A 15242-nucleotide genomic window follows, 5' to 3' on the forward strand; every position below is an offset into this window, starting at 1 on the left:
AATTTAAAGAAATTTCCGCCACATTTTAACTCCGCTTTACCACTATTTAAAAATATGAACAATCTCAAAGTTACAAGACCATCTCCAGAGATCTTGAAATTCCTTTGTCCACTGTGCGTAATATAATCAAGACGTTTATAAACCATGGAACTGTGGCTAATCTCCCTGGAGGTGGATGGAAGAGAAAAATTGACAAAAGAATGCAACGCAGGATAGTTGGAATGGTGGATAAACATCCTCAGTCAACTTCCACACAAATTCAGGCTGTCCTGCAGACTCAGGGTGCAAAAGCTCGGACCATACGTGGTCATCTGAATGAGATGAAGCGCTATGACAGGAGACTGAGGAGAACTCTACTGCTGACAAAGAGACATAAAAAAGCCAGACTGGAGTTTGCAAAATGTACCTTAGTAAGCTTCAATCCATCTAGGAGAACATTTTGTGGACAGATGAGACTAAGGTAGAGCTTTTTGGAAAAGCACTTCATTCTACTGTTTACAGGAAACAGAATGAGGCCTACAAAGAAAAGACCACAGTACCTACAGTCAAACATGGTGGAGGTTCAAAGATGTTTTGGGCTTGTTTTGTTGCCTCTGGCACTGGGTGCCTTGACTGTGTGCAAGGAATCATGAAATCTGGAGACTATCAAAAGATTTTGGGCCGCAATGTAGGGCCTAGTGTCAGAAAGCTGGGTCTGGGTCAGAGGTCATGGGTGTTCCAGCAGGACAATGACCCCAAACATACCTCAAAAAACACCAAGAAATGGTTGGAGACAAAGCGCTGGACAGTTCTGAAGTGGCCAGTAATGAGTCCAGATCTAAATCCCATTGAACACCTATGGAGAGATCTCAAAACTGCTGTTGCAAGAAGGCACCCTTCAAATCTGAGAGACCTGGAGCAGTTTGCAGAAGAAGAGTGGTCCAAAATTCCAGTTGAGAGGTGTAAGAAGCTTGTTGATGGTTATAGGAAGAGATTGGTTTCAGTTATTTTTCCTCAAGGGTGTGCAACCAAATATTAAAGGTAGAATATCCGACAAAAAAACAAAAATCAAACATATGCTATGTAAATGTTTTTCTGAGTACAGTATCAACACACTGAATTAAAACTTAGGCACCCTGCAGTTTTGTTTATATGGGATGTTTATAACTCTGTCCGGACCGGATTGGGGTGGTAACCTTCTCCTCTGGCACACGCCCCTCTCCTCCTAGATGCGCCCCCAGGGGCAGCAGTGCTGTTGCAGGTAAACGTTTCACCCAAACAGCTGAGAGGAGTGTAAAAGGCAGAGTCCAAACCGAAACGGCCGACCGAAGGTCCGCCATCGGCTTCCCCTCCACCTAAAAAGCCTCGACATTTGTCTAGGAAACCCTCTGACAAAGTGAAAGGAAAAACTAGAGTTAATATCGGACTTGCTTTTCCTCGGTGGTGAGCCCTACGCGATGCTAAAAAGCTCTCGCATGACTCAGAACTGGCTTTGCTTCTCGTGGATGCGTAAGTAGGCTACATCTTTTCATTCATCGTGCGCATTGTCTCAACATTTGTCCAGTGTTGATTTATTGACACAGCACTATTCTTATGGTTTGACATTTAAGCTGAGTGTGATAGCGTGGCTGAAATAAATGTGGGATAAAAATGAATGGAAGCTAGGCGTGCTAATGTTAGCCTGCTGCAAATAAATGGAGGTTGCAGACGGAGGTAGCTCTACGCAAATCAGGTAGTGTCTCAAAATATGTTTATCTCAAATCACCCAAGTCTTGTTTGAAGCTGATGTTTTCATGTTTAATTGATGCTATAACATAACCGACCAGGATAAGAAGAGCTCGTGAAATGGTTTCCTGCAACTGAAAAAAGATATTAGCAGTAAAGGTTGCCTTGAACGTTACATATAAACTTGTATATGATCAGTGTTTAGGATCAACAGAAGCTTAAGTGGCTAAAGGGGGAGGCTTCAAAGTGGCGGAGGTGTGTCAAAAACTCCTCTTTGTTTACATTTTCAAGGCTTTGCTCTCCTACGACACCTAGTGGAAAAAGAATCGCATAGTCTGCCTTTAAGTTGAGGGTGCCAACAATTTTGTCCGGCCCATTTTTTGAGTTTTATGTCAAATTATGCCAATTTTGGCTTTTTTCTTCTGCTGTTCCAATGTACATTAATGAAATAAACTTGTATACCAAAAACATTTGTAATTGCAGCAATTTCTGGGAGAAATGGTGTATTTTCTGGAAAGTTCCAGGGGTGCCAATACTTTCATCCATGACTGTATATGATCCTTAAATGCAGAATCTGCAGACTAACCCTTAAAACAGCAGAAACGGAGACGCAATAGTTATATACACATTTATTTGTTATTCTGCATATGCTAATAGACGTAATGGGGAACAATGCTCTACAGAAATGTTGACATACATGTACCATAACAAAGTGTTCTGTGGTCACATAATTGTTCGGTCTACTACATGCATACAAAGATGATGCTTTGTACAGAAACAGTCTGTAGCTCAGAATGTGTCTAATGATTATGTTCTCCAAAAACTGAAAAGAAAAAAACAATTCAACAAAAAATGTTGGAGGCAGAATACATAAAGAAAATAAGGAGAAAAGATGCTTTATGCATTTTAGGGAGCAGGGGTTTGGTAAGCACGCATGAGCCACATGGACAATACCCATTCTCTCAGAGAAAATAAAGACACAACCTTCCACTCTGTACAGTATCACAGATGATAATGCCATTGTGAGACAGTAAGACAGAGCACAGTTCATTTACTGCCAGCTCACAGAATTAATGTAAGTATCCACACAAACATCATCCCAGGGGAATACAGCTGATCAATCCAAATCCCTTGTTTGGTCTACCCTACCTGTCGAAATGAAGGATTACTTGAGGCTAACACAGAGACGTGGTTACTCAAAAACGAAGGGATGAAGAAGAAAATTGAACATACAGGTACAGAAAAAGGACATATTGTTTTCATGTTTCCTTTTTAATAAGAAGACGAATGAAGACCCCCAAACAACCACCAATAACCCCACTTTACTTTGGAGGAGTACCAGAGAATCTGTTTACAATTAGGCATTAATCATTTAAAATAAGCTTTCACATAAAGATCAATTATGAAGGTTTGACTTACAGTATGTACACAGAAAGATGGAAATATGGACCAAAACTGAGCACTGATGTCATGTTACCATTGAAGGACTCAGTTGCACCTCGCTCTTAGCCTTCCCTTATCCTTCGAACGATTAATTACTGTTCCTGAGGGCATGCCATGGGGTTGGAGCCTCTGAAGCTGCAGGGATTGGAGCGCTCAATGGTGTCAGCATGGGGAAATAATCGGATGTATCAGGGTTCCCTTCCTGCTTGTCTGTCTGTGGTAAGAATAGACTGTATTTTAACATGGACGGAGTGACAGCCACCCAGGAGTGAAGCCAAAATATTTGACTGGCAGCGGTAAAATGTCATAAAACCTGCCTCTTTTGGGTTAATAGAAAGGGCATGGCTAAAGCTTTAAATTCAAAATTAAAGGTCACATATTATATAAAATACACTTTTTATGGCTTTTCTGACAAAAATATGAACCTCCCCCTTTCAGAAAATGCGTGCCGAAACAAGCCATTCTCAGAATTTCCCCTCATGATGTCATGTGGAGAGTTAGCCCCGCCCCCTGGTTTGGTTGGTCCTCCTTGTTTGGAAAAAAGTTCCGCCCTCCTCCCCAGATCCTCCTCTCAGCTGCCAGCTTAGAGTAGGATTAGAAGAGCCAGATCCATTTCCTGAGATGGCCGGAGTCAGGGGCGGAGTCAGACACCTAACACTTAAAGCCACAGACACAGAAACAGCTCGCTCTGAGCAGGGCTGAAACAGAGAGGTTATTAGACATGCAAAACTCCAATACTGGAGTGTTTTTTTCAATAACAAACTTCACAGGCATGTTTTGGGGACCTCTGAGACCGATATAAACTTGTCTTAAAAGGGGTTAAATATGTGACCTTTAATATCAAACCTGGATTCTTTTGTTGCGTAGTTATACTCATTAATGCCCATGTTTTGGCATATTTTAAAAAATAGATATTTGATATTAAAAAGAGCAGATACAATGTCATGATTACAGCTTTATTGATAAATTTGGCCTTAGTTCAGTGGTTCTCAACTGGTGGGTCAGGACCCAAAAGTGGGTCGTGGAGCAGTTTTTAGTGGGTTGCGACTAGGTGTCTAAAAAAAAAAATGACGGCAAACGCCTTAAGTCCTTATTGGACATGCATCTTTTATTTTACCGTTTTAGTGTGATATTTGGAAAATTTAAATGATCAATATCTCATCAAATTGATCTTCTTTTCTTGCAATAAATGGCTATTTTCCCATAATAACAAATAAAAAAGTAATTTCACAAGTTCTCTGGAAATTTGGCAAAAATTGACAAATAATGACAGGGAAAGAGGGTATAAAATTTTCAGCTTCATCTCTTTTCTTTTTTATTTTAGGTGTTTTGGTCCAATCATGCTCCAAAGTGCAACATATTCAATTAACCAAATATACGTTGTTGAGGGGATGGGATGTGATCTGTCCTAGGACAGACTGGTGGGTCCTGAGGCAGGACCAGTTGAGAACCACTGCTTTAGTTGACTGGCGGGATAAATGAGGATAGGAGGGAGAAAACTGAGACACGATTGTGTTCTGCTCTGGGCTGTGCCAACCTGAGGCATCCTTCATATTTGTCAGTAATGGCCGCATCAGACTACATTACTTTTTTTGTCTTCTACGATAGCACCATGTCAGACTACGCAACAAAAATCTACTCCTTTTGGCTGACAGACTAGCAACGCTACAGGTGTGATCCCAGCCTAGCATGATGTTACCTGCTGTCTCTATGACCGTGTGTGAGTTTAAAGGCCGTTGTGTTGGTGGGTCATGGAGTCAATCATAGCTATAACAGAGATGTGTGAAACTAGCAGTCTTGTGCTTTGAAAAGAAGAAATTAAAGAAGAAAAAATTGTGGACTCTCCCTCTACATCATCCTTTTTACTTGCGATTGCCAGGAGAAACTATCCTGTAGGCCTGGATGCACATTGTTGACAAGGATGCAATAAAAATTCTGATTTGCAAGTCTTTGCAAGAGTGTTTGTCTGACAAGCCTTAGGTTAAATATGTGCTTTGATTGGCGCCTGCCAGCTCCAATCTGGTAATACCCTGACTCCACATTATGTCAGCATTGAGATACGCCAGTTCCTGTTGCAGGGATACTTTGGCTTCACTTTTGAGCGACAGAAGACGATGGAGAACGGCTGTCCATGTTAATATACAGCCAGCGGTAGTAAGTTAGACACACGCACTTCTCTCCAGCCTTCAAACGCTAACTGTTCAATTCTATCCCTCTGTTTGTGCTGCTTCCTGCCTCACTGAACACTGATGGGGGTGGACACTGGATGTGGTACACAGATTACCAAGGAGGAGAGAGAAATATTGCTGCTCCCTACTCAGGAGCCAAGACATCAGTGTGGATTTGACAACATCACCTTTCAAAAAGTTACAGAAGTTACTAGTTGACATTGAGCTGTTAAAGAAAAACAGAGAATCTATCCAATCAGAGAGTTATAGAAAACCTGAGAACTCAATAACATTACTTGTATCTATTACATAAAGACCTGATTTCTCCTATAAAATTAGAATTTTTTCTGTACAGTGCTATATGAACAAAGCAAAATGACTCGCTACCTTCTCATAAACTGCAGTGTTATGAAAAGGCACGCATCATTTCAACCACCGTATGGCAGGAAATTGTGGTCGTGCTCCATTTTGGTTTAGAAAAAATAGAATCATTCTCAACGTTAATTCACAAAAAACATAAAATCCTTTGTGTGTGGCCATTGAAATTAGATTATCTTAATATCTCCCACAGATGTGTCAGATTTTTTATAATGCAAATCTAACAGCAATACAAAAGGCCAAAAGTAGTCAATTTGGATGCCTATTCCCACCAAATTAGAGGTCCGTTAACATCTGGCATGACAGCACATGCCAGCCTTATTATACGAAAAAGCAAAATTCAAATTCTCATTTGCATTGTTAGTGAGATTCTGGTAGTTGTAATACTGTTTTGCCTTATATTAAAGATATAACATTTGAAAAATACAAGTAATTTCTGCCTGTACACTTACAAATCCCATAGACAGAAAATAAAGTGCCACAATTCTTGGCCTGCATAGATTTGCAGTATGCGGTATTGCACATTCCACACCTCTCTGTGAGAACATAAAGACATGATAATATTAAGAAAAAAGAAAGATGAAACAAGAAAACAAACGACAAAGAATTCACCCACTTACTTCCTCTCTGTACCGTTCGGGTTTGTGCGGCTTTCACAAACACAACTCTAGTACACTCAGCCAAGTGTCATGCTGAAATAATAAAGAAATATTCCAGCAGTAAAATTGGAATCAAAGGCAACATAAAACAGACATTTTCAGTCAGTGTAAAAACAAAAAGCGAGACAGAAGACAAGAAAAAAATCTCCTTTGGGTTTAAGTGTGACTGAAAATAGTTTTGTTCACAATAAAACACAATAAATTACATTCCAAGACACTACGGATATACAAAAGAAATGCCTTAAACTCGTCAGCAGGATTGGATAAAACTTGCAGTAGTTTGGAAGAAATCTCAACAAAGACATCAGGGTGCTGAGGATTGGACAGTGAACACAATGCAGGTTAAAAAAATCTTAAAACATAAAGAGAGAAACCAAAACTACTCTTATTATACATGTCATCTCTGTATATGTTACTATGCTGCTGAGATATTTGAAAGCTTGTCGCTGTGCTTGATTTGGTCCGTTGATCCACAAGGAATATCGTCTTTTTTCGTGAAATTCTATCCCTTTTAATAACCAACGTAGATAATAATAGTTTAAAGCATATACGTGTGTTGATGATCAGAACTACTGTGCTGAATTTTAAATAGTCTTTTATGAAATCTCACTTACCTACAGTAGAACTTTTAAAACCAGTCTAGACCTACTTATTTCATATTTTATTCTTAAAGCTACTTTTGATGTATACATCTTATGTTGGAGAGTAAATAAGGTTTATTTTTGTGATTCAGATGGAATTCAAAGGCTGAACAGGGAACTAAACATCTTAAACCTTGCCCTAACGTCTGAGACCGCTTGATGGATTTTCTCTTTAGTTGCGGTAGTGTTTGATAGTTCCTGTCCTTACTGGTCATGTAAGTATTTGGCAACTACATGTATTTAGAGGAATTATGGTGTTTTGTCCTTCTTGCCCATTGTTGTTAATTCAATGACTGAACATTTGATGCTCAACTGATAGTTCAACAGTTGTTATGGAAATCAAAAGCAATAATGTTAACGTTACAGTTTTTACACCAATTTTCACACGAAAAAACATTACAGGGTCATCATGGGAACACTTTGCATTTCCACAGAAGGTAATGATATGTTTTTTTATAGGTCGCTACAATGCAACACCCACTTTAAGGGCTCTCAATTCAACCCCAAACTTAGTCCCTTTCACATTACAAATGTTTGAACCTTCAGAGACGGTATTCCTTTGCCATCCTGTGCATTGTCATTGCCTTAGATGTCCTAGTATTTACAGTGGAGTGCTTTCAGCAAACTAAGCACCGTAAAATATCTGTCTTTTAAATGCATGCTTTATACAGATAAGTCCCTCTGTGCATTTCCTTCACTTGCTTGAAAAAGGAGACTGTCAGTATGTACATTTGGAGGACCAAAATTTCCACACAAGTTGATGAATTCCCTCAAGGGCCTCCACCTTGAGCCCGAAGTCATTCTCAAATCTGCATGAAGCACTGCAGTTTCCTTTTCAGCAATACACAACAACACAAGTAGAAGGGACTTGTCATGCCATGCAAAAGTTTCTGTCACTACAACTGCACCCTTGTTGTTTCCTCCTGCGCTCCAACACCCTAGGCTGAGGTTGCAGTGGGTCTGTAGTCCCCGCATAGCTTCTCTCAGAGTCAGTCACATGCTGGTTTCTAAGGTCGGAGAGAGACTGCCTTCCCCAGGTATCAGGTGGATGTCGCTTGTAAACATGTGGTTCTCCACTTTGTGTCCACTTTGGTTGCTGTCAGCCTTTGCATCTTCAACAGCACCGACCACACCTTGGGTGCAATTTTGTGCTGCTGTTTTTGGAGACAAGGGCACTACTATAGCGCCCGCCACCTCCATCAGATGCTTCTCGTCATGGTTCTCAGAGGACGGATCGTCGTCACCAGGTGGGGTGTCCACAACCAACCTCTTAGGAGACAATGAAGAGGCCTCCTCCTCTGAAATTGGGAACAGCTCCTCCGCCATTGGAATAAGTGGTGATGTCTCTCCCTCTGGGGATTCGTCTTCCAGGATGCTGGAGCTGATATCTCCAGGAGAGGTAGTGCTGGGCGGTGTAAGCGGGCCTTCAGCAGAGGTTTTGTTGGCTTTCATACCTTTCACCAGAGGGTTATTCTCTCTTGGAGAGCCCTGGATGTTCTCCACAGCACTGTTAAAACTCTCCCCTTCCTCTATGTGGAGCTCCGATCTGTCTCCTGGGTTGATAGATTCATAGAGGCCATCTTTTTGTATGATTCCTGGAGAGCCGTGTTCTTCAATGGTTCTCAGCAGGCTAAGATCTAAAGCCGGCGGTGCCTTGGGGTGTCTTATCTGACCAGGCCCAGCTTCTGCCTCACCTGAGTCTGAACTTCTTCTTCTTGAGCAGCTTGCAAAACTGTCTTGCAGGGAAGCTTTAACCTCCTTCATTTCCAGCTCTACTTCCTCTCTTAACGTAAATTCAGAGCTGTGGGTTTTCTTCGGTGAACCAGGGGCGGTCACAGTTGTGCTCAGGGTGCTCATAGAGCTTGTAGTATTGAGGTTGGTGAAGGACTGTGACTTGGTCATCTGGTTGTACATCTCCTCTAGTTTTTGAGCGTTAAGGTGCTGTGGGGTCCTGCTTATCCGCGTTGGACTTCCAGTGGTGTTTATAGTAATACGTTGAGGGGAGCTTTGCAATAGAGACTCTTGGTTTCTTTTATCCGGAGATTTCAGGTTAGTCTCTGAGGAGTGCTTGCCTAAGCTACCCCAACGGTTTGGCGAGAGATGGTTGTCCATAGAGGGTTTGTCCTCTGCTTTGTCTACCACCACATCCATCAGTTCCATACTGCGGGCAAAGGCATCTTTTAAGTTCATTGACACAATGCTGCCATTCCTCTTGGCTCTCTCCAGTGCCTCTCTCCTCTTGATGGCTTTCTCTTGCCTCTTCTGCTCCTTGTAGAACTCAGAGAAGTTGTTGACAATGATGGGGATGGGAAGGGCGATGACCAACACTCCTGCGATGCAGCACAGCCCACCCACAATTTTCCCAAGTAAAGTCTGCGGGTAAATGTCCCCATAGCCCACTGTTGTCATTGTAATGGTTGCCCACCAGAATGAGGCAGGGATACTTGTGAATTTAGTGGCATCTTCATCTTTCTCAGCAAAGAAAACCAAGCTGGAAAATATCATGATGCCCATGGCGAGAAATAAGATAAGCAGTCCCAGTTCATTGTAGCTCCTTCTCAAAGTAAAGCCTAAAGACTGGAGCCCTGTGGAGTGCCTGGCCAACTTCAGGATCCTCAGTATTCTCATGATCCTGAAAATCTGTACCACACGGCGCACATTCTGGAACTGAAGTACACTCTTGTTGGACTCCGTTAGGAAGATGGTGACATAGTAGGGCAGAATGGCCAACAAGTCAATCACATTCAGCGGGCCTTTGAAGAACTTCCACTTATTCGGAGATGAGAGGAAGCGAAGGAGGTACTCCATAGTGAACCAGGCGATGCACACGGCCTCCACGTGGGCCAGCTGGGGGTTGTCATTGGCTTGGCCAAACTCATCCGTGACCTGGAGCTCTGGTAAGGTGTTGAGAGACAGAGCGATGGTGGAGAGGACGATAAACAGGATTGAGATGATGGCCAGAATCTGGAAAAAGAGCAGAGAGAAAAACACAAAGGTTAGTTTGATTCCAAGAAATTTACTGTTCGTGTCAAAAGGCGTTCAGCATTATTGTTACTACTGGTAAAATTTAGATTAAAAAACATCTTTCATTGATGGCAGCCAAGTGGTTTGTGCATACGACACCATAAAAAATGAGCTGTGGTTGGTAGTAAATTCATTAATAGAATTTAAGTAAGAAATATAGCTTTATTACAGCGGGTTTATGTTATTTACATGACCTATAAATAAAATATACCCAATAAACTCTGCCCAGAAACACTGGGTATGTACTGCAAGATATGTCATTGCCTTTTCTTTTCCTGAGGCTGTTGATGGATTAATTGGCACAACACTGAGCATGGTGTTTGGATCCTTTAAATTTAGCACTTTGGTGTTGTTTTAGGGAACCAGCATTTACCACCAAACTTTAGGATGCTGTTGTCAAAAAGATTGTCAAAGTAATGACCGGTGTCTACAGCATCCACGTTGAGTGGGGGGATGCTACCACACCAACAATGCGCCACCGTTAATGGATGTTACTTCTAACTGAAAAAACTTCAGAAACTCTTTCATTCACTGGGCGCTTAAAGACTCTCTTTAAAATAATTCAAGTGATTATTTTATCAAAAGTTGACAATTTCCCATTCGTTAGCTGGTCTTTTATTCCAAATATGGGTACTGCTTGGTCCTGGATGAAAAACTGTACCCATCATAGCTTTGAACATTGTCTTTTTTGGACTAAAATTCAGAGGAAACTGTGTTTGAATGTGTTCTGATGCTGTCTGACAGGCAGTAATGACTGTTAGGATTCTTTAGCACATGTTCCTGCTGTTGTGTTTTATGGTAAACACTGTTGCACCATGGGTGAAGTTACCCGCCCAGTTAGTGACTTTCTGCTTGTTATGGTGTAACTACTTCCAACTTGAGTGCTAAACTCAACGGGCCTTATGCACGGCAATGTGTGACGTATTTCCAGTGAAAAATTAGGCTGCCTGACAACTTCCGCCCAATGATACGTGTTACACCAAAACAGAACCTTGATTGTCATTTGTGGTTACTCTTCATCATAATGGCGTCCAAACGTGATAAAATTAAGTTTCAAAGATGCTGAAAAGCACCTCTGGACATCGTTGCTTTGTGCCACAATGTACATCTTGAGTTAAATTTAATTCTGTCCTCAGTTAAGTCCTGCAAACAGCGGGTAAACTGCAGTAAACCACAATGAATCTGCCATCATACACCGCTCTGTTCTGTGTTCAATCTTCCAACCAAAGTTTGTGAGTGGCTAAAGTGATGTGTGCATAGAGTCTATTGCAGAGCTCTCCCGAGTTCAGAATTCACATGTCTGTCTCTGTCTTGCACTGAGCCACTCAAGCTTGCACCAATACCATGGCTGTACCTTGTTTGGGTGGAAAAGTGTCCAAATAATTGTGAAAAACCAATAAAAAAAATGCATCAGATGAAATATTGTTTGTCTTAAATTTAAATATTACTCATTTTTATGAAGTTGTATGCTGTAAAAAAAATCATTAGAAATTTTAAGTAAAAATTTGCTCAATTTATTGAAGTCCATTGTTGTTGAATTTGGGCACCAGTTACTCAAAATAATGAGTAAAACCTACTCAGTACAACTGAGGGCAAAGTGTAACCTCAGTTTACTGCGTAGATTCTGTGGGTAGTTTTTATGGTGTATGAGAGAAGCTGGTCAAACTGTCTTTGAGCCACAACTTATAATAAACCAACCTTAAAATTCTTGAATTAAAAAAGTAAGACATCATTTCTGATGGGTTACTGAGAAGCATCATTGTAGAACTGTTTCTCTTTTTCCACAGTATTGCTGAGTTGTTTCTGATACAAAAGGAATTATCTGTAACTGATCTGAAAAACTGGAAGAAAAGAAGAATATCTGAAATTTGGTGCAAACAGAATAGATTCACTGAAGTCTGTCTTTGACTGATAGACTTTGATCTCTATGTATTTTTGAAACAAGAAGAATGTATGATAGGAACTAGGGCTGAACAGTTTTGGAAAATAAGCTAATTGCAATTTTTTGTCCAATATTATGATTTGATATGTGATTATTTTTTAACTCTCATTTATTCCAAAGCAAAGGGCTAGAAAATTTTCTAAAAATATCTATTTATGATGATTTGGACTCATATTGCAAATTATATTTAATTGGTGCATTGAAGGGTTTTGTAACATATTTAATGAGAAAAAAGTTGGCGCGCAGATGGTCGAATGGTTTAAGGCACGCACCACGTGCCCTGGCGGCCTGGGTCCGAATCCCACCTGTGGGCCTTACTGCATGCCTCTTCCTTGTTTCCCAGTCTCTCCACTGTCCTTCCTCTATCTAATAAAGGCATGAGTGGCCCAAAAATAAATCTATAAAAGAAATAAGTAAAAAAAAATGAAGGTAGATTTTTTTGTAGACTATTCTAAAAACAATTGGCACTTGAATGATTGCGTGATATGTCATGCATAGCATCTCCACTGCAAAAAAAAAAAAAAAAAAAGTAAAACTGCATTTTTGACACAAGTTTCAGGTCAAAGAAATATTGCACCTTCTTCGATCTGAAAATTGCAGCATGCCATATTGCAATTGAATCTAATTTTTGATTAATTGCCCATCCCTAATAGGAACACTTAAAGGAATACTGAATATGAATGCAGCACTAAACGACAGATTAGTGAAGAAGAAATCTAAATGCAGTAAATTAACTGGCCAGGAATCTATTTTGGATAGAGAGGAGTGTGTGTGCGTGTGTGTGTGAGATTTGTCCACACTAGATAAAAGGATAAAAGGATTTTGGCTCCACCTGTTGGCAGAAGTCTAAAACTCCCTCTAGCTGTCTTGTTATTGAATTTATTTCTTTCATTGAGTAAAGAGTTTTTAAAACTACTGTTTAGTCATTCTGGAATCAAAAATCGACTGAATGTTTGAATGGTTGACTGAATTTTGCTCAGTAAGAGAACGGGTAAGAATATCCTGCATAATCCTCAGCATGAGGCTGCATTTCAACTGCAGATCTAATCCTTGGCAGGAATGAATCGATTTAAATCTGGCCTTAGATAACACAGGTTTGATTTTAATGAAATGACTGTGAGCTTTATGGAAGTGTATGTTTGACAGTGACTTCATGTCTGATGAATGACGGTTGCTTGTTGATACAGAGTGAGGTATTGCTGGCTCTTTCATCATACTCTTCTTCTATAGTACCTGTCCATATTTTAACTAAGCCTCTTCTTCACCTCAGAGCTGGAGATACAGCTCCTGACAATGCTTCTGGGATTAGCTCCATAGGTGAAAAGTATCTGTCCTACACGTTAGTACTGCATAACCTCCACAATCAACTGAATCCAGCGCATGGGAAAATTTGCATTCTTTTTGTGTGAAGTCCTCTGTGACCTCAGCGATATAGAACCTATTAAAATCTAATGAACAAAGACTGAAGAGTCTCAGTCAAGATAGGAAAACAAGGCCTGCTGAATACTAATCAAAAACTGCATTAAGTTGCAGAACACACTCATTATCTGACATAGATTTACACAGCGCAGTCTGGGGACAGCCACTCATCTCCTGTGAGGCTTCCCTTATTCAGCAAATGCCTCTGTCCCTGCATCAACTTTACAGAGTTCAAGGTTTATTCACGTCTGTACCATTAGCCCAGGGGTGTCAAACTCAATCACAGCAGGGCCCGGATTCTGGATTTAGGTCTAACCTGAGGGCCTAACAGGGTCAGCATGTAACCATAACTGTCAACCTCATTTTCACCAGTAAGAAAAAAACAGCACTGATGATATTTCATTTGGAAATTCAAAAAAGTTTAAATGATAAGTTAAAAGGCTCAGATCTGAGATAAAATTCCAACTTATTAATTCAACGATCAGAACACGATATTAAAAATAGAAAAATAATGTTTTTAAAGAGCAAATATACAAGGAGAAAGTTGAAATCATAAGTTTGAAAGGCCAAAATATGAGATCAAATTTGAAATCATGAGTTTAAAAGTCAAAATATCACTCAAAATTTTAAATTGTGAGTCTGATAGTTCAAAATATGGGATTAAAATACCAAAAATCGGGAGTTGCAAATGTCAAAATATGAGCTAGAATTCAAAACTGTGACTAAAAAAGTTTTTAAAAATATCATTTAAATTCAAAATTAGGATTGTAAAAGTTCAAAATATGACATTAAAAAGTAAAAATTATGAATTTAAAATGTCAAATATGAGCTAGAATTCAAAATGGTGACTAAAAAAGTAAAAAAAAATTAAATTAAATTCAAAATTTGGAGTGTAAAATGTCAAAATATGAGATCAAATTTGAAATCATGAGTTTAAAAGTCAAAATATTACTTAAAACTTTAAATTGTGAGTCTGATAGTTCAAAATATGGGATTAAAAAGCCAAAAATCAGGAGCTGCAAATGTCAAAGTATGAGCTAGAATTCAAATTGGTGACTAAAAAAGTTAAAAAATATAATTTAAACCCCAAAATTGGAGTGTTAAAGGTCAAAGTATGGTATAAAAAGTAAAAATTTTGAATTTAAAATGTCAAAATATGAGAAAAAATTGAAATCGTGTGTTTAAAAATCAAAATATGGGATAAAAAAAGCAAAGTAAGGAGTTGAAAAGGTCAAAATATGACTTAAAATTTAAAATTGGGAATCTTAAAAATGTGACATATAAAGTCCAAATAATAAGCTGAAAAGGTTAAAGCATGAATTGTTGAGTCAAAATCATAAGTTTGAGTTGTAATCTTGAGATGCTAAATTAAAAATATGAAATATAACCCACATTCTTGACCTGTTATGAAATCTGTCTTACTCTTTACTTTTTCAGATTTTTACAGTTTAACAGCTTATACTGGAGGAAATCTGCAGACATAGTGGTGGGCCAGTAATCATACAAATATGATATGATCTTGCGGGCCGGATATAATCGTTTTGGCCCAGGATTTGGCCCCCGAGCCTTGAGTTTGACACCTGTGCATTAGCCTTTAGCTTTGACATGCTAAAGAAAAGCAGCGATACTGTCTGAATTCCTATCATTTGAAGGGAAAAGGAGACAGGCGGCAAGCAGAAAGGGAGACAAATGGGTGTCATGGCTCAGCAGAGGAAGTGTTATGACTAAATTCATGCTGATTAGGTTAAACCTATTAGCTGCTAAGAGAGCCAACAGTAAGACACACCAAGGATGCAGATTTCCTCCATTTCCTTGAAATTTCTGGCAAGCACCTAGTGCCAAGCCGCTTGACCAGAGAACCTTT

At 39.7% G+C, this 15242-nt stretch overlaps 1 protein-coding gene across 1 annotated transcript in view; it reads right to left on the bottom strand.

Moving 5' to 3' along the window:
* Window positions 1-3860: 3860 nt before the first annotated feature.
* The window catches only part of kcnb2b (potassium voltage-gated channel subfamily B member 2b), a 167444-nt gene continuing 156062 nt past the window's right edge, over window positions 3861-15242 (bottom strand). Inside the window, exon 3 of the mRNA XM_041814209.1 lies at window positions 3861-9957. Coding sequence (XP_041670143.1) covers window positions 7987-9957 — 1971 coding nt within the window. The 3' untranslated portion in view covers window positions 3861-7986. The remainder of the gene's footprint in view (window positions 9958-15242) is intronic.

This window comes from Cheilinus undulatus, linkage group 19 (assembly GCF_018320785.1).
Source record: "Cheilinus undulatus linkage group 19, ASM1832078v1, whole genome shotgun sequence".
In the NCBI taxonomy this organism is placed as follows: Eukaryota; Metazoa; Chordata; class Actinopteri; order Labriformes; family Labridae; genus Cheilinus; species Cheilinus undulatus.